Source organism: Chrysochloris asiatica, unplaced genomic scaffold (assembly GCF_000296735.1).
Source record: "Chrysochloris asiatica unplaced genomic scaffold, ChrAsi1.0 scaffold00132, whole genome shotgun sequence".
NCBI classification, from domain to species: Eukaryota; Metazoa; Chordata; class Mammalia; order Afrosoricida; family Chrysochloridae; genus Chrysochloris; species Chrysochloris asiatica.
The window spans coordinates 7,397,174-7,423,398 of NW_006408650.1; the positions used below are offsets into that span (position 1 = coordinate 7,397,174).

The 26,225-nt window shown below is 51.5% G+C and overlaps 4 protein-coding genes across 5 annotated transcripts in view; 3 read left to right on the forward strand and 1 right to left on the reverse strand.

The window, feature by feature from the left end:
* The window catches only part of SLC25A19 (solute carrier family 25 (mitochondrial thiamine pyrophosphate carrier), member 19), an 11,628-nt gene extending 3,488 nt beyond the window's left edge, over positions 1-8,140 (forward strand). Inside the window, exons 3-6 of the mRNA XM_006869583.1 lie at positions 731-901; positions 4,688-4,871; positions 5,623-5,753; positions 7,958-8,140. Coding sequence (XP_006869645.1) covers positions 731-901; positions 4,688-4,871; positions 5,623-5,753; positions 7,958-8,140 — 669 coding nt within the window. The remainder of the gene's footprint in view (positions 1-730; positions 902-4,687; positions 4,872-5,622; positions 5,754-7,957) is intronic.
* Positions 8,141-9,753: 1,613 nt separating this feature from the next.
* Positions 9,754-14,512, forward strand: MIF4GD (MIF4G domain containing). The gene is made up of 6 exons (XM_006869584.1): positions 9,754-9,763; positions 12,151-12,280; positions 13,138-13,247; positions 13,453-13,608; positions 13,716-13,808; positions 14,189-14,512. The coding sequence occupies exons 2-6, from the start codon at positions 12,193-12,195 to the stop codon at positions 14,414-14,416; spliced, it is 675 nt and encodes a 224-aa protein (XP_006869646.1). The 5' UTR covers positions 9,754-9,763; positions 12,151-12,192; the 3' UTR covers positions 14,417-14,512.
* A 714-nt stretch (positions 14,513-15,226) lies between these two features.
* MRPS7 (mitochondrial ribosomal protein S7) lies at positions 15,227-18,104 on the reverse strand. Its single transcript, XM_006869585.1, has 5 exons — positions 18,022-18,104; positions 17,296-17,487; positions 17,121-17,184; positions 16,308-16,475; positions 15,227-15,448 (listed from the first exon to the last, which is right to left on the reverse strand). The coding sequence occupies exons 1-5, from the start codon at positions 18,102-18,104 to the stop codon at positions 15,227-15,229; spliced, it is 729 nt and encodes a 242-aa protein (XP_006869647.1).
* A 303-nt stretch (positions 18,105-18,407) lies between these two features.
* The window catches only part of GGA3 (golgi-associated, gamma adaptin ear containing, ARF binding protein 3), a 16,364-nt gene continuing 8,546 nt past the window's right edge, over positions 18,408-26,225 (forward strand). For both annotated transcript variants that reach the window (XM_006869586.1, XM_006869587.1), the window contains exon 1: positions 18,408-18,447. In XM_006869586.1, coding sequence (XP_006869648.1) covers positions 18,408-18,447 — 40 coding nt within the window. The remainder of the gene's footprint in view (positions 18,448-26,225) is intronic.

The window sequence follows — 26,225 nt, forward strand, 5'->3', positions numbered from 1 at the left end:
CTGCCAAAAGAACCAATAGATCTGTTTTGGAAAAGTGCAGCCAGAGTGCTCCTTGGAGGTCAAAATGGCTAAACTTCGTCTCTTATACTTTGGTCATATTGTCAGGAGGGAACAGTCACTGGAGAAGGATATCATGCTTGGTAAGATGGAGGTTCAGAGAAAAAGAGGAAGACCCACAAAGAGATGGATTGGCCAGGTGGAATCATTGATGGCGTCAAGTGGGGCAGCGGTAGTGTGGTTGGCCCAGGATCGGACATTGTTTGGTTCTGCTGTGCATGGGGTCGCTATGAGTCGGTTCTGACTCGATGGCACCTGACAACAACAACAATAATTCTTTAAAGGAGCCTTGGTAGCATAGTGGATTACGAGCTGACCTGCTAGCCACAAAGTCAGCAGTTTAAATGTATCAGTCTCTCCACGAGAGAAAGATGAGGCTTTCTGCTTTTATAAACATTTACAGCCTCAGAAACCCTATGCTGGGTCGCTATGAATCGAAACCAACTCAGTTGCACACAACCACCAATCACCACCCTAATTCTTTACCCCTGTGAGGATTTGGCATCAGAGGGCCTCTCATCCCTCCTTGTTCAGAGTTGTACATGAATTTTCTCTCCTGTCCCTGGACAAGCAGAATGTTTCCTCACCCTGTGCCCGGGCCCCGCTTTACCAGTGCGTGGACGGTCACAGCCTCACCGTCCGGGCTGACCCTGACTCTCGCTCACTCTTACAGTTTCTGTCATTTGAACTGCTGACAGAGCTGGTGCACAGAGCCACCTTATACGACGCCCGGGATTTCTCAGTGCACTTCATGTGTGGCGGCCTGTCTGCCTGTGCGGCCACCCTCGCCGTGCACCCCGTCGATGTCCTGCGCACTCGCTTTGCAGCTCAGGGTGAGCCCAGGGTGAGTGGCTAGCTACCAGGGAGGGGAGGGAACAGTGGCAGGTGCTACAGGTGTCGGGATGCTTTTTCCTTAGTGAAAACAAAGCTGGGAGAGCCTTGGGTTTCCAGTTCACCACATGGCTGGTCTATAGACCCTGTGAGTGTGGACTCTGCACCACATGAGGTGTAGGAGCGCACAGCTCAGTGGGAGCCAGAAGGACAGGTGTGAAACAGAATAAACAGCACGCAGCAGGGCCAGGGCGGGGAAGGCAGCTGGGAACAGGAGACTTAGGATCAGCTTTCCACAAAGAATGGCTTGGAGGGAATGGATAATTGAGCTGAAAGCTACGGATTCACGCCTGAAGACCTCCCTCCCCACAGTAATCTCTGGTGCCTGAACTGACTGTGATCCCTTTCAGAGTGGTCAGCAGTGGTAGCTGGGCACCATCTAGTTCTTCTGGACTCAGGGTCGCAGAGGCTGGGGTTCAAGTAGGCCATTAGTCCTTGGGGCTCGGGGATTCCGTGTATCTTTGGTTTTTCTCACTCTTTTTGGCTCCAGACTGGGAGAGACCAATTGTTGCACCTTAGAAGATCATTCATGATCTTTTAAGACACCACTGGTCCCTCAGTGACCCTGCACAGGGTTTCTGAGGCTGTAAATCTTTACAGGAGCAGAAAGCCTTATTTTTCTCCCGTGGAGCAGCTGGTAGTTTCGAACTCCTGACCCTGAGGTTAGCAGCCCAATTCGTAACCACTACGCTACCAGAGCGCCTGGCTCCTCAGCATAGGTAGTAGGCTATAGAACGTTGTCTTTGGGTGAGGGGACTATGTTTTATGCCAGTTGACCTTGATGTTCTCCAATTTTCTACTGTCTTCCTTTTGCTTTGAGATACTGTTGGTGGGAAAGGACTCTGCTTAACAATTGGGTCTGGAACCAGAAGCAGTTCAGAATAATCCTTGTTTCAGTTTTTCCAGTTTTTAGTGTAGCTTAGGGTGGAGATCCTGGGTGTGGTGGCCATCCTTTTGTTTGGTTGAGGAGACATCCTGTTGAATTTTTTTCTTTGAGAAGGGCAAAGTACTCAGGGAACAGTCTGGAAGTAAAGGACAAACAAGTGGGGAGATGGGCTTAGAGCATAACTGCTTTGTATAACTCAGTAGAAAATTAGAGTTTGGGAATGGCAGCTCTGCTGGTGAACCGGATACAGGGCAGAGTGACCGAGGGAGAAGGATGGTTAGAGAAAGGACAGACAGACATCAGCAGCCTGGTGGCCTCTGGGGAGGAAGAAAAGGTGGCAGGTGACAGTCCTCTATCTTTTCCCTCTCTGAGCGCTGCTATAATCCTCTTAACTGACTTTCAAGCCTTTATTAAAGTCTACAGGAAGAGAAAAGCGACGAAAGTCTTGAGGAAAGAGAATAGGAGCTTTTTACCTTTTTTCTTAGACAGCTGAGATGTTAGATTCTAGATTCTGGAATGTATGGAAATGGTCAGTGGGTGTAAGTGAAGGGAGAGGCCTGTTTACAAAATCAAAGCTCACTTTCCATACTGGCCTCCTGCCTCTTTGTAGGACGCTTGTCGCGCCAGCGCCAGTCTCTGCTTTCTGACTTCATGGTACTGTCTCATGCAGTGTCATGTTGATGGGATCGTACTGCTTGCAGTCTTTTGAGCTGGGCATCTTTCACGTAGCATACTTGGGATTCCTCCCTGTGGTTGTGCCTGTAAGTAGTCCCTTCCTCTAGTGTGCGGAGTAGTGTCCTATTTTATGGATGTTATTGTTGTTGTTAAGTGCCCTCAAGTTGGTTCCAACCCATACCACGGCCCTATATAGGGTTTCTGAGGAGCAGCTGGCAGGTTTGAATTGCTGACCCTTTGCTTCACAGTCCAGCACTGATCCTACAAGTGCCACACCAGGAGAGTCCATTGTTTGGATATACCAGGATCTATTGTGGCGTTGTGGGCTAACGCTTCAGACTGCAAAGCTGTTTGAACTGCAAGGTCAGAGGTTCAAGCTCACCAGTGGCTCCTCGGAAACCCTATACAGGGTCGCTCTGGGTCGGAATCAACTCAACGACACTTAACAACAACAACTCTGTAAGAATACAGATCTCACCCGATGGAATACACAGAAATCAAACTGACTACATGTATGGAAAGAGACGGTGGAAAAGCTCCATATCAGCAGCCAAAACAAAGCCTGGGGCAGACTGTGGAACAGACCATCAACTTCTCATATGCAAATTCAGATTGAAGCTGAAGAAAATGAAAGCAAGTTCCCGAGAGCCAAAATATGACGTTGAATATCTCCCACCAGAATTTAGAGATCATCTGAAGAACAGATTTGATACATTAGACACTAAAGACCGAAGACCACAAGAGTTGTGGGATGACATCAAGAACATCATACAGGAAGAAAGCAAAAAGTCATTCAGGAGACAAGACAGAAGGAAAAGATCAAAATGGATGTCAGAAGAGACACTGAAACTTGCTCTCCAGCATAGAGATGTTAAACCAAATGGAAGAAATGAGGAGGTACAAGAGCTGATCAGATCGACCAGTAATGATAACTGGGCACCATCTGCTTCCTCTGTTCTTATGGCAATTTGGAATCGGTGTTTTATGAAGGCTTTCCTCAGCTATTTGGGCACCCTTGGCTGCCAGCCCCATGTTAAGAGGGAGACACAGAGAAGCAGAGGAGAATCTCTGGGTGTGGACAGGCTAGTTGTTTGGTGACTTTCCTTAGGCCTGGACCTTCATAGGTGTCCCCAAGGCCAAGTCCTTCAGTGTGGCTGCCCACGTCTAGAAGCCAAAGGGCAGGGTTCTCCTTGTCCCCCCATTTCAGTGCATTGCCTCGCCTGCACCCTCATCTGGGCTGAGTCAGAGCCTGTCTGGTTCATTTCAAATTCTGTGTGTTTAACAGAAGGCTACAAAGAAAAAGCCTCTGCCCTTCTTACAGAGAGGTGGCGTGCTGAGAGTCTAAGAAAGGTCATATACAGTGAAAGCTACGGGAGTCGGCATGCCACAGGGACTGCGCTGCCTTGTGCTTTCTGCCTTACACAGGTGCCGGCTTTCATAGGTTTTACTGTATATGCACATGACAAGACTCGAACCAGCATAAAATGGTAACTAGTGAACCGCCCTCCACCCAGGCCCCCGAGCACCCTCTCTTCCTCTGTGGATCACTGTATATTCTTGGGAGATGATTTCTGTATCTACATGCACTATGCAGGTGATGCCTTTGTTTCCTCCACAAGCATCAGGCCCACTCTTCGGCATATTTCTCTTTCTGTTTAAAAACATAGTTGGGGGACTGGTGGCAAAGTGGGTTACACCTTGGGCTGCTAACCGCAAGTCAGCAGTTCAAATCCACCGGCTGCTCCTCAGGAGAAATTTGAGGCTTTCTGCTCCCGTATAGAATTGTAGCCTCGGGAACCTTATACAGGGTCGCTATGAGTCCGAACAGACTCAACTGCACACCACCACCACCACCATTGTGTGTTAGTCATCTAGGATGCACCATCCTGTTTAGACAGCCACACTACATACTTTTGAGTGGGTATACCATGATTTTTGTAACCAGCCACCTCCAAACTGACCATCTTCAGATGCTTGGGCACATGGGTATATGCATTCTGCAAATTCCTGGAAGGGGAGCTGCTAGAAAACCCGACCTTTGAACTTTTTGTCCAGCATTTTCTTTGACTCGCCTCTTGGTTGGGGAAGTAACGTTCCTGTTAGTTTGAGCCACGCCGTGGGCCAGGTCTAGGGTAACACTGCTGCACACACTCACTCGAGTTGTATGTGTGTGTCCAGGTCTATAAAACCCTCCGAGACGCCATGGTGACCATGTACAGGACTGAAGGCCCCTTAGTTTTCTACAAGGGCTTGAACCCCACCTTGATCGCCATCTTCCCCTACGCTGGCTTCCAGTTCTCCTTTTACAGCTCCTTGAAGCATGTGTATGAATGGGCCGTGCCGGCCGAAGGAACGACAAATGGTGAGACAGACCCTAGATGAAAGGACCTCTGACCATTCCTAAACACGAACATCTCTGAGTCACGTAAGGCATCTCCCCGTCAGGAGATAGCCACCCCCGTCCTCATCTCCTGTGTCTGGCTCTACTACAGCCAGATAAACAGATCCAGCAGCTTGCAGATGCCTTGGTTTTCCCAGGCCTGCCCACACCCCTCACTGGCATTACCAGCATTCATTTGCAGCCAGTGGTCACGGTTTTCATGTCTTTCAGAGGTCCAGCCTGCAAATTGCCTGTTTTCATTTTTGCTTTTAAACTTTGAGTGGATGGGAAAGGGATGGGCACCCAGTTCTTCTCCAACCTTGAACCTGCCGTCCCTGACTGCCTCCAGCAATAACACCTGCAGCCCATCATCATTCTTGTGTGTGTGTATGTGTGTATGTGTGTCTCTTTCTGCAGTGGTTAGATGTTTCACTGCTAACCAAAAGGTTGGCAGTTCAAACCCACCAGCCCCTCCACTGGAGGAAGCTGTAGCAGTCTGTCTCCATGAACATCACTGCCTTAGACACCCTCCAGGGCAGTTCTGTCCTGTCCTACTGGGTCACTCTGACTCAAAATCAACTCAGCAGCCAGAGGTCTATCCCTGGCTGAGGTCAGTCCCTCTCTGAGGTCAGAGGATGCTTGTGGGTTCTGTTTTGTGCTGGAGAGTAAGACCTGATAGTTCTACATTGTCTGTCAGAGACAAGCTTTCAGTTCTAATGTTTCTTTGGTTCAGGGAACCTTAAAAACCTGGTCTGCGGCAGTGGAGCCGGAGTCATCAGCAAGACTCTTACATACCCTCTGGATCTCTTCAAGAAGCGGCTGCAGGTTGGAGGGTTTGAGCAGGCCCGAACTGCCTTTGGTCAGGTGAGTCATCCCATAATAGACAGCTCTGATCCTTACTCCTCACTGGACACATGGAGGAACTGAGGGTCAGCTCTTTCCCCTTCTCCCCAGCCTGTCCCTGAGTTCCCCCCCAAACACATGGGAAAGCCTCATGCAGCTGCCGTGTGTTCACTGGGTACTGTGTTAAGAGCCTGGGGAGGGTGGGTGGGTGGGGGGACTCCAGTCTCTGCTCTTAAAAAGCACAAAGTTCAATTGTTGATGTTTGGTGCCATCAAGTCGTTACTGACTCATAGCGACCCTATGCACAGCAGAACAAAACACTGCTCGGTCCTGGGCCAACCTCACAATTGTTGCCATGCTTGATTGAATCCATTCATGTTGTTACTTGGCCAATCCATCTCGCTGGGGGTCTTCCTCTTTTTCTCTGGCCCTCTACCTTACCAACCATGATATCCTTCTCCAGCTACTGGTCCCTCCTGACAATATGTTCGAAGCATGAGAGACGATGTTTGGCCATCCTGACCTCCAAGGAGCACTCTGGCTGCACTTCTTCCAACACAGATCTGTTGGTTCTTTTGGCAGCCCATGGTACCTTCAATATTCTCCTCCAACACCATAACCTGAATGCATCAATTCCTCTAAGTCCCATTTGGGTCATAGAATATGTAGAAAATATGCACATAACAGAAGTCCCCAAAATCCCAAGGACTATGGAGAAAGAATCAACACTGGTGCACGGGCTTCTTCACTTATGCTCTGCGTTTCTGGGATGGGGAAATTAATTAAGCGTGAGCGTTTATATTTTAGCTAGAAGGGTTTGCCATTCAGAGCAACCCTGTGGTAGGTAGTTTGATAGTGTTAATAGGAACTGCCTGCACAGTGTGGTCAGATCTTCGCAAACTGGATTTTCCTTTGGGAGCCATGCTTCCATAAAAGGCCACAGTGGTACCGGTGGTGATGGGGGAGGGGGAGGCGCAGTGTGGACAGTGATACACTCCCCTTCCTCCAGAACCTGAGATACAGGGTGAAGCCATGAAAGCCCACAGGTGCCAGAGGACAAAGGCAGCGGGGGACAGAGCATGCTGCCTCACCTAGGGATAAGAGAGAACAGGATTTATACGCCCGCTCCTTCCATAAATGGTTAGGGTCCGAAGACCAGGTTATGCGAAAATTGGACTTATGCAAAAATGGAGGTTGGTTACGTCATCATATAACTTTGGATTACATCATCACATGACTGTCAAACAACCATGAATCATGGCCCAGCCAAGCTGACACATAACCTTACCCATCACAGCCAATTACTGCCAGACAGGTCTTTAATGTGCACAATAGTTGGGTAATAGATTGTTGTCAATGCAAAATGTCAGAAAAAGAGATAGTTAATGCGTAGTTGTATTTATTTATTTAACAAAAATAACACATTTTCTTTGTAGAAAGGTTTAGAAAGTTCAGATAGACAAGAAGAAAGGTCCACATAAACACAGAAACAGGCATGAACATTTCGTAACGAAAATGGGATGACACTGTCGAGGAGGCTTTGTGACCTCTTTTTTCCATTTACCACCTGGTTCTGAAGGGACCTTTGGATTTGGCGGGTGAGACAGAACCAGGACAGAGGTTGGGGGGCAGTGTGGTCCAGTTTGGCCTGAAGGAAGGCTGAGGTCAGGTGGTGGAATACCTTGTATGCCAGGCGCTTGGACTCACTTCTTAATGATGTTGCTGTCATCATCGCTGCGAGTCACTGGAGAGTTTAGAGGGGGTCTCGGCATGAGTGGGCTTAGCCTGGGGGCCTCAGGTCCTAGCACCGTGTGGTCACTGGAGAAGATGAAACTGGAGGCAGAGAGGCCAGGTTGGAGGTTGGGGCATTGGTCAGGTCAGGGAGTAACAACAGCCAGATGCAGGTCTACTGCCCTGGTGTGGGGCAGGGTGGGATGGGGCCCAGAGTCTCAGTCCCTCTGGGAAAAGGGTCTGGAGCTGTGGGCGGGGCTCTGGGAGCCAACATTTAAGGGCAGCCAACCAGAGTCTGTGGGAAGGAGCTCTGTCCAGCTGCTGACTTTCAGGCACCACTTCTGTGATATCTACTAGAACCCCCGTGGAAAAGAACGAATGAGGTCAACGGATTCTGCCTATTTTTTGCATTCATTTCTTCATTTATGCTGTGCCAGGTACTGTGTTGACAAAGGCATAGAGCTGCTCAGACAGAGTCACCTTTCTCTCCCCAGGTACGAAGCTACAGGGGCCTCCTGGACTGTGCCAAGCAGGTTCTGCAAGAGGAAGGATCCCAGGGCTTCTTCAAAGGCCTGTCACCCAGCCTGCTGAAGGCAGCTCTCTCCACAGGCCTTGTGTTCTTCTGGTATGAGTTGTTCTGCAGCTTGTTCCACAGCCTGAAGAAGGCAGACAGCTAGCAGCTTTCAGGGGACTCGGTGGCCTGGAAGTCTCCCAAGAGAAGACTCCATGTCCAACATTGTGTTGCACTGAGAGGTGGCTCCGGAACCATCCCTCCTAATTAGCCTTCCTGAGCTGCGTGCTCTCCAACCAGGCACCAGCCATAATCCCCTCCCTGCTTGGATCCCACTAGAAGGCCGGGGGTTTTTCCTTTAAGGCCACTTGAGGGGAACACACAATTTGGTCTGTGGGCTCCCAACAGTGCAAGGTAGAGAAGGCCCTAGAACTTGTGTCTCTCATCTCTCCAGCTCACCCCAAAGGAAGCAGATACCACCCTTCTTCTCAACCTATGCCACCTACTTACTGGGAGAACCCTCCTGGGGCCAGACAGGCTGTGGCTTGAGCCAAGGGCTGGGGTCAGACTCTGCGGGAGTCTGGTTCTTACAACTGAGGCTGTGACTTTCCCCAGCTTATTATATATATGATGACATTAAGCTGAAAGCACATTCCTTACCTTACCCCCTTCCATTTTCCCACACAAATCACAGTATCAGGCTAGGGGTCCTGCCCTGCCTGGTTCCATGTTTTCTCCACAGCTGCACCCCTCAGCCAGTTCTGCAGGGAGAGTCCAAGGTCAAGTGGAGTGTGGAGGGAATGCTAGTAGGGAGGAGAAGAGGAAAAGAGGGGCATGCTTGTCTCCCCTTCCCTGGGTTCTGGGCCTCCTAGGGCTGGTGGGAGCTCACAAGATGGACCAGCAGGCATCAGGGCAACCCCTCTTTGGCTCAGCATGAAGCTCATGTAGACCGTTTCTGTGTGACCCAAGAGGACTGAGACTCTGAAGCAGTTCAGTGAGGGGGTTAGCAGATAGAAAGGGTTGGCCAGTCGGCCAGCCAGCCAGCCAGCGTGGCTGGTGAGGGTACAGTTAATGCTCAAGATGGGGTTGTCTCAGTGTATAGGGAGCCACAAGAGTTGTTTATTTAGACAACAGGGGAGACACTTGGGTTAGAGGCACGAGAGGAGAATTAAACGGCAGCACACAGCTGCCCCACTTTCCACCCTTGCTCGCCCCCTCCTTCCCCACAGCCTATAGACTGCGTCCCACCCAGGAGCTTAGCTGAACCTGAGTCTGGCTCTGCTCCCACCTCTGCTCTGACTGAGCTGAGGAAGGTGGGTGTCTAGACCTGGCCCCCTGGGTGCTGGGCCCCTCTTTATTGCTCCCTGGCCAGGTGGGTCTTGTATATATAAGGATCTGCTGTCCTTGGCTTGCCTTTTTTGGGTAGGGGTGCTGCTGGAGGGGGGCTCAGTGGTTGGGCCTTGGACTTCGGAGGCAGCTGCTGGGGTTTGTTTGTTTTTTTCATGGAATTCCACCCTAAAGTCCATTGCAGTAAAATGTATTCTTCTCACCTCTCCTCTCTGGGTCTCTTTTGCTGTCCGATGGGAGTTCTCTGTCCCAGAAGACTGTGTTTTCTGGAGAAGTAAACCCAGTGAAGCTTATATATATATATGTAGAGAGGTTTATATTAAGGAAATGCCTCACACAACAGGTTGGATGTCAGGATGGAAGCTTCTGGCTGAAACAACTGCACTGCAGGGCTGATAAGCCAAAATCAGTAGGTCAGATGGCAGGCGGGCAGGCCCTGCAGGTAAGATGGCAGGCTGATGACGACTCCAGGATCGGCAGGTACTGAGCAGGTTCGAAGTGGAGGTCAGAGGACAAGCCTCAGACCCAGCACAGAGCGAGCAAGTCTTGCTTGTGTGTCCACTATATTCTGGAAGCAGGCCACATCCGGGAGGAAGCAGCCCTTCAGCTGACAGGCTGCTCATAGCTGGCCTCATCATAGAGTTGATAATATTCTGTCTCCAGGAGGAGAGCTTCATCTCAGCTGCCAACCCATGGACAACCCCTGCCCAATCAAGTTGACACAAAACCATGACTATCACGCAGGGATCACTTTGGGAGCTCCTTGTAAAAAGGGAAAGAATTTTAGCAACAAGCAACTGCTACCTGGCTTGAGCCAAGGGCTGGGGTCAGACTCTGGGAGTCATCCAAGCCAGCAGAGGAAGTAGCAATTCTCTAACCTGGGTGCCCCACAAGTCACAGCTGATCTCTCAGCAGGCAAGGAGACCACAACACCCCACAGGTAACGCTTGAGCTTTGCCTTCAGCCAGGCTCGTAACTCTAGCCAAGAAGACACACCAAGCTTACTCAACTTCAGGGCCTCTCCCAACACCCTACCAAGTGCACACTGTCATAATGACCAATTTCTTCAATTGCCTCCTTGATTTTTAAACAATTTACCAGGATCTTTAGTACTTGGAAGGAGCACTGGTGGTGCAGTAAGATAAGCACTGGGCTGATAACCACAGGGTGGCAGTTCAAACCCAACAGCCGCTGAAAGGGCTTTCTGCCTCATTAAAGATCCATAGCCTTGGAAACCTACACATGGTTGCTATGAGTCGGAATCCACTGGATGACAGTGAGTTTGGACCCCTGGTGCAGCGCTGCAGGATCAGCTCTGGATTTCCAACCATATGGTCGCAGTTCAAACCTACCAGCTGTTCCTCGGAAACCTTATACAGTATCGCTGAGTCCGACTTGATGGCATTTAACAAAGGAGAAGGTAGTGCACTTCACCCAGCCCTGGCCAGTGGGGACTATGGCAGTCATCTGGAATGACCATGTCCCTCAATCCCTTTCTGCCCCACCCCCGCTGGGCCATGCCCTCCACAGGCTCCTCCCACGCCGCACAGTACAGACCAGACCAGCCACCGCCCCTTTCCTGATCCTGTTAACCTGCGCCCAGGAGTGGGGGACGAACGGGTGCCCTTGTTAAACTCCTGCGGTTTCATGCAGGCCGGGGAGTAGGTCCAGTCCAGCGCCAACGAGCCGTTGTGGTCCCAGACGGGTTTGGGGCATACTGGGTGAGGAGAGGACAGGGATAGAGCGAGCTCTTTCTGGGGGCGGCGGTGGCGGGGTCGCGACATCCAGCCTGGCAGTCTTCTCAAGTCCCATGCTCCGTGGCTCCAGCAGGTGGCGCACGAGAGACGGTACTGGCCCCGCCCCCTCTGTCTGGCCCCGCCTTGCCCCGCCGGCGCGCCGCGCTAGGAAATGACCTAAGAGGCGGTGAGGTGCGCCACCCGCTCCAGCTGCACCGCGGGCACGCGCGCCATGCCCGCCAATCGATCCCCGGACGCGCGGGCGCGGTGTCGCATTCGGGGCTCGGGGGAGCTACCTCTGTCTGGAGTCCCCTAAGGCTCGCCTCCTCTGATCCGGGGGAGAGAAGCACCGAGTCCGAGAGCCGACCCCAGGGGGATCTACCTCTCAGTGGACACATTCTCTCACTCCCCTCCTTAAGAGGAAGGATTCAGGGTGGAGCTCAGGAGTTAGAGCCTTGGATGGGTTGGGACGGTTTGTGCCACTCGCCAGGCCAGTTTAACCAGTCCGTTCCCGAGGAGACATTGGCCAGTCGTGGGATCTCGGGCTCAGGGGCGGCAGAGAAGACTCCTGTACCCACGGGCTGGAGCGGTGGACTGAGAACGACCCAAGCTGCAGCCAAGGGAGGCTTAGAGAGAGGGACTTGGACCCCCAGCCCCTCATTTTGCCCGGAACCGTGCTGTGCCAGCAGCTTCCAGGCGGGTTTACTGGACAACTTCCAGTCTGTCTAGAGGCGGCACAAGTCTCCCGGTACCCTCCCTGTTAAGTGCCCGGGCCTGAACCAAGAGTAGTGTCAGCTGCGAATAAACCCTGCCTCCCGCCGGGACTGTTGGGTAGGCTCCTTCACCCTTGTCTTTCTTCTGTGTGTAATCCCACACTTGGGGTTTCCTCAGCTGAGCAGCAGGTGCCTGGCTGGTGTCCCCGTCGCCGCCAGAAACCGAGTTTGGTGGGCTTTCAGCCAACCTGCAAATGTCATGGTTGGCTAGGAGCGTTGGTCCTCAGCCCTAGCCAGTTCTACCCAGGGCCTGCAGCACTAGGAACCCTGGGCCCTACTGCACACCTGAGGCCTCTCCCGTCCCTTTGCCTTCTACTCAGGTGCCTTCACTAGCCCCATCCCAGTGAGAGTTGCTGGGCTGGATGGTCATGGGGGAGCCCAGTAGAGAGGAATATAAAATCCAGTCTTTTGATGCAGAGACTCAGCAGCTGCTGAAGACAGCACTCAAAGGTGAGCAGGGTCAGGGAGGACCAGAGGGCCTGAGCTGTGGGAGTAGTGTCCAGGGGTCAGGAGACTGCCCAGCCCTCTCCCTCTGCCTGTTAAGGAGTCAGCATTCTTAACTCTTGAAGTGGAAGACAAGTTCCATGAAGGTGCACTATTTGGGAGTATGAATCACAGAATCAACTTTCAGATCGCAAAGCCCTTTTTAGAAAGTACCAGTGGAAGGGGAACGGACACCGAGAACAGTTTTTCCTTTTAAGCCCTGACATTTGAAGTGCTGACTTCTGACGGAGTTCATGTGTGTGTCATATAAGCTTTTTCCCATTGCTGTTTCGCATCCCTTGTACAACAAACAGAATTCCTTCCTCAGCCAGTGCAGGAAAAGAGAAACCACATAGCCCAACCAGATTTTTTTTTTTTTTTGTCAGCCAGAAAGCTCAGTTAGAGCTCAATTTTAGAATGTTCTGGTTTTCAAAACTTTTTAAATTTACGCATATGCAGGTAGTCCCCAACTTTCAACATATTCGAGCTACTACGAATTGTACTTAAAACCATTTTTTGGAGCATCTTTAGTCATATGCACACTACATACAATGCTGCAGCATACTTTATTGATGTTGTATCATTGTCAACCCCCAAAGACAAAGACTGGCTTTATAAAGATACTGATAATAAAAGGCAACAATAATGCAAATAAAGACGCATTGACCTTAGATTGTGAGTCACTGGAAGGGAACCCTGCTGTAATGGGGTGCTTTAGTGTAAACTTGTCTCATCCTTTTTAGCAGCAGGAGGAGGTGAGTGTGACAAATAAGCTGAGTTGGACTTTCCACCCGAGAACAGACAACCCTCCTTTCTGTCCCTAGATCCAGGTGCTGTGGACTTGGAGAAAGTAGCCAATGTCATTGTGGACCAATCCCTGCAGGACTGCGTGTTCAGCAAAGAAGCGGGACGAATCTGCTACGCCATCATCCAGGTTGGGGGAAGGAGGTAGAAGGGAGACCCTTTGGAGGAGGAGGTCTCCCAGGAGTTGGCCGAGTCCTGGCCAACAGGGTAGACAAGATTTTCCTCCAAGAGAGAGGGAGAAGGGGGCGGGTGGGTCCTCAGGTGTGGGCTCTTGGGGGGAGATGCCTGGGATGGGACTAGCCCCTACTGTTCACTAGCCTCTCCCGGGTTCACAGGCAGAAAGCACGCAAGCTGGCCAGAGTGTCTTCCGCCGTGGCCTCCTCAACCGACTGCAGCAGGAATACCAGACCCGGGAGCAGTTGCGAGCCCGCTCCCTGCAGGGCTGGGTCCGCTATGTCACCATCATCTGCAACATCTTTGACTACTTGAGGGTGAGGCCCCAGCATCAGTCTGGGTGGCAGACAGCCCGTGCTCCAGGGTCCAGGCTGCCCTGCGCCCCACTGTCACTCAGCCTAGTGCTCTGGCCCACCCCTGCCAGGTGAACAACATGCCCATGATGGCCCTGGTGAACCCTGTCTACGACTGCCTCTTCCGGCTGGCCCAGCCTGACAGTCTGAGCAAGGAGGAGGAGGTGGGTGGCCTGGTACAGACGAGGGCTGGCCAGGCGGGCAGTCTGGCTCCGCTCAGAGGGCCCACTCACCATCCACCAGCGTTTCTGGGAGCAGGTGCTGGCCTGGTGGGGACATTTCAGGCCTGTCAGTGCCAGGTGTGGAATTTACCCAGAAAAGAGCAGCCAGTGCTCCCAGCTCATCCTTCTTTCCCAGAAGGAATGGTGGGAGACAGTGTGGGGGAAGGAGAGATCTCAGCAAGGCCCTGAACTCATTTTCTTTCATTTGAAATGCAGGCAGCACTCAGTGTGTGGCTCGAGGCTGAAGGGCTCAGTGAGCATGGCCTCTGGCTGCCCAGTGTGGCATGTGGCCCTGTCTGCATTCCCCTCCCGCTCTCCCACAGGTGGACTGCCTGGTGCTGCAGCTGCACCGAGTCGGGGAGCAGCTGGAGAAGATGAACGGGCAACGGATGGATGAGCTCTTTGTCCTGATCCGAGATGGCTTCTTGCTCCCAACTGGCCTCAGTTCCCTGGCCCAGCTGTTGCTGCTGGAGATCATTGAGTTCCGGGCGGCCGGCTGGAAGACCACCCCGGCAGCCCAGAACTATTATTATAGCGAGGTTTCCGACTAGCCCTCCAGTGAGCCAGAGGGCCTTCATCAGCAGAACCAGCCCTTATCCACCCACCTCCCAACCTGGTGATGGAGTCTTCTGCTTCCCACAAGACTTCTAGACTTTACAACATCTCCTAAGGTGCTCACACCGTGGTCCTACACCTCTCCTCCCCTCCCAGGGCCAGAGAAGACACGGAAAGGCTCGATTCCTCAGGTTGGACTTGCAGATGGTCTTCCCTCCTGCTTTGCTCCCATAAACCCAGCAGCTCCTCTCTCCCAGCACCTTTCACCTAGGTCAGGCAGAGGGCACCTCCTCACAGCCACTGCACTATGTAACCATTGGTGCACCAGCTATCTTGGTGCCTCAGCTTCCCCACCTGTAAACCGGGTGTCCGTAGTCATTGGCGGAATGCTTTGGGCTGCCGAGGGCGGAGGCCAGCATACAAGTCACATTAGAAATGGATTTTTATAAATTTTATATAAGGGTCACTTTGGCTACAAACTCATTTCCACATCAGATTCAGTACGCTAGGCAGTAGTGTATCACGTGCTACACCATTCAGGATGGGGATTTTCTAATAAACCTTTTCTGTTACTAAAACTGCTTCCTATCATATTGGTCAATGGTCTGCTTCAAGCAGAGAGAAGAGGAGGGTGGGTGGCCATGAGTTTCTTGGGGGTGAATCAACATGTCCCCCCTTTGCATCTAGTCCTCAAAGAAAGGATTCATGAGCAACAAGCTGCCCCATCCCTGTTGAGGTCCTTATAAAGGAACGGCACCCCAACCCACAGGGCCTTTCAACGAGCCAGAGGCGCCTCAGCCCACCTCCTACCACCAGCGGTAGTGGGCCAGGGCACGGTTGGCCTCGGCCATCTTGTGCATGTCATGTTTCCTCTTGATCACCGGGCCCTGGTTGTGGAAAGCCTGCAACAGCTCATGCGATAGCTTCTCCGGCAACAGTGTCCGCCGGTGCTTCTTCTCCCGGCACTCAGTGATCATCCACTTCATGGCCAGGAAGCGGCGACGCCGGTCGGCTAGGGGCACAGGGACCTGGGCGAGACAATACTGGCAAGTTGGTCCCAGGGCCTGCCAGGAACGGGGTCTCCTGCCTTCCCTGAAGTCTGGGGAGCAGTCACAGGTTCCCTCTGCATCAGCCCCGCTGACGCTCCTGGGAAGAGTTGAGGCCTGATCTTTTTTCTAGCTGACTTCATGTGGCAGACAGAAGAGACACTCATTCCACAACCCCTCACTAAGTACGAAGTCTTCCCCTCCCAAGTGGAAGATGTGCCACATGGACACAAGCGCCAGTTGGGAAAAGCCCCTCTAGCTGGGCCTAAAAGACAACTTTCCATTCAAGGCTTGCTTGCCAGGTCCCAACTAGTGCCGGCTACTCTGCCAGACACTGGGGATGCAGAGATGAATGGGAACATCTCTACCCTCATGGAACTTACATTGACAAGGGGAAGATGAGAAAACCCCCTAACAACAATGAAATACAACAACATGCTGTGGCAAGAGCACCCAGTTCTGTTCAACAAACAATGACGGAGCATCTGTTCTAGATCAAGTGCTATGCCAAACACTGGCGTAGTGAGATAGGGTATAAAGGCCCCTCACCTCGAGAAGCTTATAGTTTAGGACACAGGGTGCTAGACAGAAGAAGGGGAACAGGGGTGCAGGCTTCCAGAACAGGTCAATAAGGATACTTCCTTGCTTTCTTCCCTTCTCATCTCCTGCCTGAGATTTTCATACTTCAGATTCAGAGAAGCAGATTCAGACAGTCCCTGGACCCTACAGAGTTCTCAACCCTGGCCGGACTCTGGGACTCTCACACCTCTAAGGACCCTCCATCTTGTTTCACGTGTGGACATGGGCAGCTCTGCTTTCCTTCCCTATTTGTGCCACTCACCTGGTAGAAGTGACCGCCCTTGAGAATGGGTACCAGCCCGATCACAGGCTCACAGTTTTTCAGAGCTTGGTGGAAAATGGTGTAGGGATTGCGTTCGATGGTTGCCTGTTCCTCCGCAGAAGCAGCATGGTACTTCTCAAACTGTTTCCTCTTCACAGCTTCCAGGGTCTGCAATGGGATCAGTGAAAGACGCTGCGGCTCTCTCATCATCACATTTTCAAAGTGTAGCTCTGCCCGCAGCACACCCAAGACAAAGTTCCTCAGTGACTCCCTCTTTCTGGACCAAGACAGAAAGAGTGGGCTGAGTTTTGTGATGGGTGAGAAAGCGGTAGTTGCTGGCTCTGCTGGACTTCATTATTATGATTACATATTATTATTAGAAGTTGTCAAGTTGGTTCCGACTCACAGAGACTTGGTCCTGCAACATCCCCACAATTGTTCCTCTGTTTGAGGCATTAAGGGCTTTCCAATTTGAGGAGCTCATCTTGCCACACTGTATCAGACAATGTTTTGCTGTTATATATAGTTTTCACTGGCCACATTTTTTCAGAAGCGGACAGCCAGGTCCTCCTTCCTAGTCTGTCTGAGTCTGGTAGCTCTGCTGAAACCTGTCTACCATGGGTGTCCCTGCTGGAATTTGAAATGCTGGTGACATAGCTTTCAGCTACACATAAACCACCACAGTGCAACACATGTAGAGATGCTAATTTTAATAAGTGTATGAATCTAGTCTCTTTCAAGCTACATTGAAAACACAAGTACAAAGCTCTAAGAAACAAACAAAGCTGACGGTAGGAAGCCGGTTCTGTTTACCTGTGTCATGAGGTTCCTGGCCAGCACTTTGTTTCCTCCTTTCATCATCATGTTGGTGAATTTACTTCCAGGAGAGAAAAGCAACATGTTAAACTTTTCAAGGCTGTAGCACAGACCCCTTCCCGTGCCGGGAGAGTCCCCATCCAGAGGACACAAGTGTTGGTTTTCATCTCACCTGACCACCGGGTCTTCAAACACAGAGCTTGTTTTGGTCGCGGAGGCAGCCTTGATGAGCTGAGTCTTCCTGAGTTCCCGTTCATACTTTTCCTCCTCTGTCAGTTCCGCCAGCGGCTTGCGGTGATACTCCTTGTCGGTCTGGGGATCCTGGTACTCGGGGCTGTAGCGGCTCCACCTCACCTGGGTTAGCCTGGGGACGGGGGGCAGAGGCGAGGCTGACTCCACACGTGAACAAACCTGACTTAACAATAAACATTCTTGCCACCCCGTCAACAGGAGCGTCGCGGAGCCGCTAGCTAAACCTGAACCACACTGATTCCGGCTCTCGAGCCAAGCCTCTCTCAAATAGACAGCGATCTTCTCGTTGTCAAGTACAAACGGTAAGACAGACGCCCGAACCTCCGATGAGGCTCCTCGCCGAGGCAGCTCTAGCCACCTCCCAACACACAGGCGATCCCAGCTCCGAGCTGTCTTGCAGGGCCACACGTAGATCCCTGGATCCCGACCCCTCGAGCCGAAGCAGTCTCTAAGCCTTCAGCATTGACCCAAGGTCAAGTAGCTGGTTATAGGCAGGAACCCGGACATAGCGCCCCCCCAGAGCACTGCTTTCTCCAGAGCCCCGCACGCCCTTCCTGTGGCTCCCTTCCTTCCCGGCTAGGCCCTTCCCGGCTAGGCCTCTCCGTGAGGACCCAAGTGGCTTCCCAGCTGTCGATTGCCCGCTCACCCTGGAAGCCGCGGGAAAACACCCCGTATACCCAGTGCCAGGCCCGACCACCCTCGCACAGCCGTCACCGAGGGGGCAGCCATCTTGGCCGGCCAAGAGGGCTGCCCTCGGCTTGCCTGAGCGAGTGACGGGAGAAGGGAACAAACTTCCACAGGGTCCTAAATCTGTATTCCACCTAATTACTCTAGGTGGGTGTTAGAGTCTCTCACTCTGAGGTTCACAGGAAAAAAAAAAAAAAAAAAAAGGAAACCCAGGCCCTCCCAGGCCGGCGCGATCCTGGGTGGCTGCGCCCGTTCCTCATAGGCCCCCTCAAACCACACCCCGATTCGTCTCTTGCAGGCTCTCGCGAGACTGGAGGCCGCGGGGCTGGCCCGGGCGGCTGCAATATGGCGGAGGCTGAAGGGGAGAGCTTGGAGTCCTGGCTGAGTGAGTATCCGCGGCCGCTTCTGCTTGCCCCCGAGCCCTCGAACCTCGGAGCCGCCCCGTTCTGCACCCCTGCGCCCTTCCCCGAGATCCAGAGCGGCGCCGTTGAGCAACCGCGCCTGCGCTCGCTCCTCTCACTAGCATTCCGCGATCACGCCCCTTCTCCAGTTAGCGCTCTGGCCCCCGCTCGTCCCCGCTCCCTTTGCTGCGGTGCGTCCTCCACCTCCCGCGCGCGGCGTCAGGCGCTCGGGGTCCTGTCGGGTCGTCGCAGGCTCGGGGAACGCGACACACTGGTTCTCCGGGCTGCCTTGCGTGGGAGCTTTGGGGAGCATGATGGTGGGGTCGCGCCGGTTTTGACTCGGGACCCCTGAGCTTCAGTCCCTGACGGAGGGAAAAGCACCAGATTTGGGTCGAAACTCTGCAGGATGGAGAGGGTGCTGCTGACCCCGCTGACACGCTTGGCAGCTTCAGAGTTACGATTCTGTATTCGAGGAAAAGTGACCGCTTTGTGCCGACGGAATGAAGGGAGAATCACTTTCTAAAGTGAGCTGTGAGTCTCGGTAGACTCGGAAACAGAGCTCAATGCTTTTTACCTGCGGTGACCAAAGCCTGGTAAAATCGGTGCTCACCCCCATTCTTGAACATCTTAACGAGCCCTTTACTAAGGAGCCTGGAACGGTGTACATATGGGTTCAGGGGCACAGTCAGAAAAGCTGGATTAACCTTGTTAGCAGATAGCATGTTGCTGAAGGCTTCATAAATGCACTTTCCTGTAGGTTACATGGGAGTCTTGGTGTGACGCTGTAGGATAAGCACGGGATTGCTAAACACAAGGTCTGCGGTTCAAACCCACCAGCCATTCTGAAATGCTATGAGGGAACCAACTCCAGGGCATTTAGCAGCAACAGAAGTTAGATGAGTTGAACTTCAATCTGGAGGTTGGCTGTTTAAAGCCCACCAGTTGTTTTGGAAACCCTGTACCGGGTGGCTATGAGTAGGAGCTGACTGAAGGACACACAACAACAACCCAAGTAGGCTGGCCAGGGTTAAATGTGTAGCTGAGTGCCTTGTGCATCATCTTTATGTAGAGCCACCAGGTTCTTGGACGCGTTGGCTGTTTCTTCTAATGGCCAGACCTTTTCTAAACTAGCGACCCCTTCAGAAGGTGAGCCTAGGTTTAAAGAGGGGGGAGAGGATGCTCATCATCCTCTTGTTGTGGTTATGTGCCGTGGAGTCGGTTCCCACTCATAGCGACCCTGTACTGGGTTTCCGAAGCTGTAAATCTTTACAGGAGCAGAAAGTCTCATCTTCCTCCCACGGAACAGCTGGTAGTTTTGAACTGCTGACCTTAAGGTTTACAGCCCAATTTGTAACCACTTGGCTACCAGAGCACCTTGCGCATCATCCTAGAAGGGAGAAAATGTCAATGTATTTGCGGACTCTACAGTGGCAGACAGGCCACAAAGCCTTCTCTGTATGTGGAACTGTTCTCTAAGAAGCTCAGCCATTCTTCCTGAGATACTCATTTCCTGAGTATCCTAAGGAAGTAGGTCCGATTGCCAGCATTTCACAAAAAGAGGACACCCTGACCCCAAAGTAGACAACTCGCCCGAAGCCAGCTGACTTGAGTATAACCACTCCAGAATCATTGATTCAGTGCACCAGTGTTAACGGAGATGTTACGTATATCGAGGCGGTTTTGACTCATAGTGACCTCTCTAGGGTTTCCAAGGAGTGGTTGGTGGGTTTGAACCGCCAGCCTTACGGTTAGCAGTCCAGTGCTTATCCTACAGCACCACAACCAGGAGTTAAAGGAACTAGTGGAGTAATGTAAGTGAGTTAATAATGAGTCCTGGTGTGACGCTGTAGGATAAATACTTGACCTAAAGGTTTGAGCCACAAAGTCGGTGGTTCAGAGTCACCAGCCATTCCCTGGGAATGGCTGTGAGTTGCTCTGAGTCGGAAGTGACTCAACGGCACTTAGCAGCAACAGTGAGTTTAACAGAAATCCCAGAGGCACAGCGATTATAAACATTCAGCTGTTCACTGAAAGAAAGGTTAGCAGTTCAAACCCACCAGTTACTCTGCAGAGAAAAGATGTGGCAATGTGTTTCTGTAAAGAGGACAGCTTTGGGAACCCCAGGGGGCAGTTCTTTGCTCTGTAGTGTCACCGGGAGTCAGAACCGACTGACTGGCAGTAGGAATGAGTTTAACAGACTGGGTTTATTTAGGGTTTATATATATATACCCACAAGGAGACCTCAGAAGTTCACGGAAAAGTTCTCTTTTCCATTTTCTGATAAACTTTTTGTAGCCCCCCACCCCCCATGCGTGTGTGTATAAATATTTCGTTGCTTCATTGCTTATTGGTTACAACATTCACAACCGACTGTGTCCACAATTTCTACGTGAACAATTCAGCAACATTGGTTGCCCACTCCACCTTGTGCCACCATTCTTAATAACTGCGTATTGTTTCGTCACTGTCAGTGGACGCTTTCTGCCCCTAAGTTCTCAGTGTTGCATTAGATTCACCACTGTCTAATTAAGCTCATCTAACACTATGCTGGAGGCAGGTGTTCTTTAAAGTGGGCTAAACTGTTGCGAGTTTAACCCTGGCTTCATGGGATCGCTCCAATTCAGGGTTTTAAGATGATTTCTGGTATTAAATTCAGGGATTAGAGGTCTCTTCTAAAGTAGGAGAGAAGTAGGCCCTATTTTGAGGAGAGTGGAGATGTTGAGGGTGAATGAGATCATACTGGTAGAGACCGGATCAGCCTAGCTGCTTACCCTTTCCTAGTAAAGAGTTAAGCTTGGGGCAATGTTAAGATTCCTTCTACCCTTAACATCTGTTCACCTTTACAGTTCTTAGGACATACTAGCGTGCACTGTAGCCACTGAACAGACCAGTGCTCGGCGCTCGTCTAGGTCCTTGTCACCCCTTGGTTTGTCTGAATTATTACAGAACCCTGTCGGGCCTAGTTTTTCCAGTCTCTCCTTTCCACTCCCCAACTCATTCCATATTCTTCCCCCAGAAAAGTCTGTAAAGCTGCTTCATCATGTTGTTTCCACAGCTGCCAAGCCTGCCCCTCTGCTATCCCCATCATCTGGCCTCGGTCATGTCCTACCTCCTCCCATGTGGCCTCTAGGTCATCTTTGTTCAGTCCGTTGTTCTTGGTCTACCAACAGGATAAGCACTGGATTGTTCTCCTCACCTGGAATGCCCTAACCCATCTCAGGGTCTCCTTCCCAGGAACTGCCTCTTGGAGACTTTAGCTTTCCCTACAGTCCTATAATTACCACACTCCATCAGTGAATATATGTAATGAGTACTTGCTAAGTGAGGAGGGAACCCTGATGGCACAGTGGGTTAAGCATTGGGCTGCTAAACCGCAAGGTAGTGGTTCAAGCCTACCCCTTGCTATGCAGGAGAAAGATGAGGCTGTCTGCTCCCATAAACATTTACAGTCTCTAAAACCTCAGGGAGTTCTCCTCTGTTCTATAAGGTTACTGGGTTTCAGAATCGACTCCATGGTACTGGGTTGTTTTTGTTGTTGTTGTTGTTGCAGCTGTTGTTAATATGAGCTATTATAAGACCAGAAGTTCAAGTAGTCTTTGCTTTCAGTTTGATGGCGGTAGTCCAGGAGTGGATGAAGTTTTCTGAAACAAAAAGGGAAAGGTACAAGGCAATGGCTCTAAGTGCCAGAATGCAGGCAGCTTGTTCAGGAAAGTGAGTGTCCAGTGCAAGGCAGAAGGTTCAGCAAGGCGGCAGCATTAGAGATTTGTTGTTAAGTGCCATTGATTTGGTTCTGACCCATAGCGTCCCTGTATAGGATTTCTGAGGAGCTGCTGGTGAGCTTGAACTGCCAACCCAGTGGTTCAATCTTACTTTGCAGTCCAGCACGTGGCAAAAATCAGCTAAGAAAACGCCAGAGAGTTGTATGGAGGGAGAAGTCCTGTTTGGGGTACAGTAAGAGAGGCTTCTGGGTGATAGAACCACCAAGTTAGGACCATATTCTAGCCTAAGAAGTTACCAGTGTTTTCTGTGGTTACCAGTGTTTTAGGAGGAGTGATAGGAGGAGGCGTTTTGTAAAAATGGCGTGCAGACTTCGTCTTAGTTCCCTCTAACTTTGGGTGTGGAATCCTGGTGTGGCACTGTAGGATAAGCACTGGATTGCTAACCACAAAGTCAGTAGTTCAGACCCACCATTTGCTCCAAGGAAACCCTATACAGGGTCGCTATAAGTTGGAACTGACTCTACAGCACGTAACAACAACAACTTTGGTGTGTGTGTGGGGGGGGGGAGGGCGGAGAGGGGATCAATATCAGCAGCCCAAAAAGCTGCTCCCTCCTCCGCCCTCCTCCATTGTTTTCACCAAATCTGACACCATTCTTCCCAGGTTGACTCTGCTGGGTTTGAGAATTCGTTGCGATAGCCACACCAACCCCAAACCAAACCCACTGCGAGTTGATTGAGACTCATAGTGACCCTGAACTCACAAACCGTATTTACAGTTGTGTTTATTAGGGAAGGGAACCCTAACCCAACCCTGTAGGACAGAGGGGAACTGCCGACTGGGGTTTGAGGCTGTAAATCCTTACAGAAACAGACAGCCTCATCATTCTTCTGCAAAGCGGCTGGTGGGTTTGAACAGCTGACCAGTGCTAATCCACTGCACCACTTGTTGTTGTTGTCAGGTGCCATCGAGTCGGAACCGACTCATAGCGACCCCATGCACAGCAGAACGAAACAATGTCCAATCCTGGGCCAACCTCACTACCGCTGCCACACTTGACGCCATCAATGATGCCACCTGGTTTATCCATCTCGTTGGGGGTCTTCCTCTTTTTGACCCTCCACCTTATCCAGCATGACATCCTTCTCCAGCGACTGTTTCCTCCGGACAATATGTCCAAAGTAGGAGAGACTGCACCACTAGGGCTCCTTTATCAGGGAAGTAGTAACAGGTTACAACTCAGGATTGCCTCCTCTCAGCCGTGCCTGCTTGCAGGTCTGCCTCAGAGCAAGTGTCACAAAGCACCTTAGCTCCATCAGTAAGTGCCCAGGGCATTCCACTCCACGGTAAGCCTCGGTATGGAGGTGCTTAACGCTCTAGTTCTGTGGGTCAGTGAACCAAGCTCTGCCAAGTGCCCAGACGCACCCAACTCTGCCAGCAAGCTCCTGCTTGAAAGCACTCTGTCTTCTCAATCCATGAGTTGGCACACACACTGTTACCATCTCGATCTGTGAGCCACTGTCCAATCCTCTTTAGTAGGCCAAAACCCCTTGTTTGCATAGCCCCACCAACCATTTGATGCGAGTCAGAAGACCATGGTGAGAAGGGCCATACAAAAGTAACCTTATCGCTCTGCAATTTTATATAGGATGGATGGAGGGAGCAGTTAGGAGGTGGAATGGCAGCAGACACAAGGGAGAGATTGAAAAAGCTCCTGAGATGGGAGTGATGGAAATGGGTCAGGAGAGGGAAGAGGGGCCAAGGATGGGGTTTCAACCTGGGTGCTTGGGGTGGGACCAAATGGAGTCCTTGAATGGTGGTCCCACTTTACAGAAATAGGGAAGTCAAGAAGGAGAAGTGATTCATTTAGCTCTAACTTGTTTCTGTACCAAATTCGCACTTACAATTATAGACTGTTTTGTCTTACGCACCGGTGACTTCTCATGAAGAATGTCACCTCCTGAGGAGAAGAGCTGTGTTCCCAACCCCCAGTGCCTTTTGGGGCTGTCTGTGTGCTTGGTTGTCACTGTGGGTAGTTTACAAGAATTTGGGGGTTCACAACGGCGCCCTTTAGATTCTCCGCTTTTGCACTGAAGGTTGACTCATTCTCCTCTCCAGCTCATGCTCTGCTGATTTCTAAGCCATTGGCCACATAGAATGTTCTCTGGAATGTTTTGGCCATGTTAAAGTGGGGTGGCAGCTGCTGCTACTTCTGTCACCCCTTAGGCTTTTGAGGACTCACAAAACCCAAGCCTGGTGATAGCGTCAGGCTGAGAATGAGGGCGAGAGCCAGAGGCACTGACCCAGAGGAGAGGTAGGCCATCCACCGACCCGAAAGTTGTCCGAGATCATGAATCCAAGCAGAGTCCCGAGCAGCAGCCCTCGTGGCACCTCATGCCAGGTGAAGGGGGCATGTGGAGTGGGGGGAGGGTGTGTGCATATGGTGGGGAGGCAGTGGGCAAGTGGAGAGATTGGGTCACTCAGACCTTGTCTCCAGAGATTTCGTCCAGTTCCCGTGAATGCTTGTGGTCTGTCTTCTTAACCAACCCGAGAGCTGGCAGAGAACTCGGAAGTGGGGCCACGCAGCACTAAAAGCAGGGCTCGGTGCCTATGTGTTCTGCAGGTGGAAGAGGTCTCAAGGGGCAAGAACGTGGGCTTCGAGAAGTAGGAGGGCATGTTCTCAGAAGCAGCCAGGCTCGGAAGAGTATGGCCGAGCACCTGGCGATCACGTGGGAGGGGGGTGTCGCTGTATTGGGAAGACACCTCCAGTGGTGAGCAGTACGCTCGTATTTCTCAAAGTGATCACAGCCATGGGGATGGGATGGCTCCTTTAGATGGTCCCCGTCTTTGTGTCCTTTCTCCCTCTTTATGTGAGAATGGTAAGCATCTCAAATGACAGGTATTAGTAACAAAGTCAGGCTTTGTCACTAAACCTGAGACGATTTCAAACACCTGCTGGCAGAGATTGGAGGCCTCCCTGGAAGGCGGCTGCAGTTGGCACTGGAAATCAGTGTGGGCTTGCCAGGCATTTCTTCCCAGTTAGCCACCCTAGGCTAAGGGAATCTCCTTCCCATCCAGAAAGGCCTTCTGGCTCTCCTTTCAAGATTGAGGACCGTTTCTTCTGTTTTCCTTAACTGTGAATTTAACTGTTAGAGTCTTCTCCTGGCAGCCAGAGCGGGAGGACCTTGCCACTCACAGCTGCCTTGCCCAGAGGTGGCATCTGCTGACCTCTTGTGGCTCAGAGTGTGGCTCCCAGCAGAGGGACTGGGAGCCCCTGTTAGAATTTGGTCATCCAGCGAATGATTTGCAGTGTTTGGGCTGATCACTGAAAGAGGAAGCTAACAAAACAGTCAGGAGACATTAGAATTCAGAAACTTCCACCAGGACCCCTGTTCTGTCACTTTGCTTTTGCCCCTGGTGTAAATCGGCTGAGAGAAGCAGGTGTTTCAAAAAGATGTGCGTCTTCAGTCTCCCACGTGTCTCTTGAAGCCCTAAATTTAGCAGACAGCTTGGGCGTGCATTCTAGAAGAGGCAGACTCCGGATCTGAATCCACCCTCAGCTGAAATCATCCTCTGTCAGTACCGGTTCTAGGGAGAATGGGGAAAAGAGGACCTAAACCAGACATGAGGAGAACTGCATATGGCACCTGGGTTTTAGCTCCTCAGTGCACCTCTGGGAACACCTTTGACTTTGTCTTTGATGGGGGAAAACCTTTGGACTTGAGGACTAGGGTTCACAAGTCAGGTACCCAGTGAGACTCAGCCAGTGCTGTCGACTTGATGCAGCGTGATGAGTGTGTTCCCTGCAGCGAGTCCTGGTGTGGCACTGCAGGTTAATGCGCTGGACCACAAGGTTGGTTTGAAAGTAGTTCCAGCTCACCAGCCGCTCCTCAGAAACCCTATACAGGGTTGCTATGGGTTAGAACCTCAGAAACCCTATACAGGGTCGCTGTGGGTTAGAACCTCAGAAACCCTATACAGGGTCGCTGTGGGTTGGAACCTCAGAAACCCTATACAGGGTCGCTGTGGGTTGGAACCTCAGA

Coding starts and splice junctions, on each gene's coding strand:
- MIF4GD (XM_006869584.1), top strand. CDS start 12,193: ATGGTCATGGGGGAGCCCAGTAGAGAGGAATATAAAATCCAGTCTTTT. Junction 13,248..13,452: donor TCTGCTACGCCATCATCCAG/GTTGGGGGAAGG, acceptor CCGGGTTCACAG/GCAGAAAGCACGCAAGCTGG. Junction 13,609..13,715: donor ACATCTTTGACTACTTGAGG/GTGAGGCCCCAG, acceptor CACCCCTGCCAG/GTGAACAACATGCCCATGAT.
- MRPS7 (XM_006869585.1), bottom strand. CDS start 18,104: ATGGCTGCCCCCTCGGTGACGGCTGTGCGAGGGTGGTCGGGCCTGGCA. Junction 17,185..17,295: donor TTTGAAGACCCGGTGGTCAG/GTGAGATGAAAA, acceptor CTCTCCTGGAAG/TAAATTCACCAACATGATGA. Junction 16,476..17,120: donor CCAGGAACCTCATGACACAG/GTAAACAGAACC, acceptor ATCCCATTGCAG/ACCCTGGAAGCTGTGAAGAG.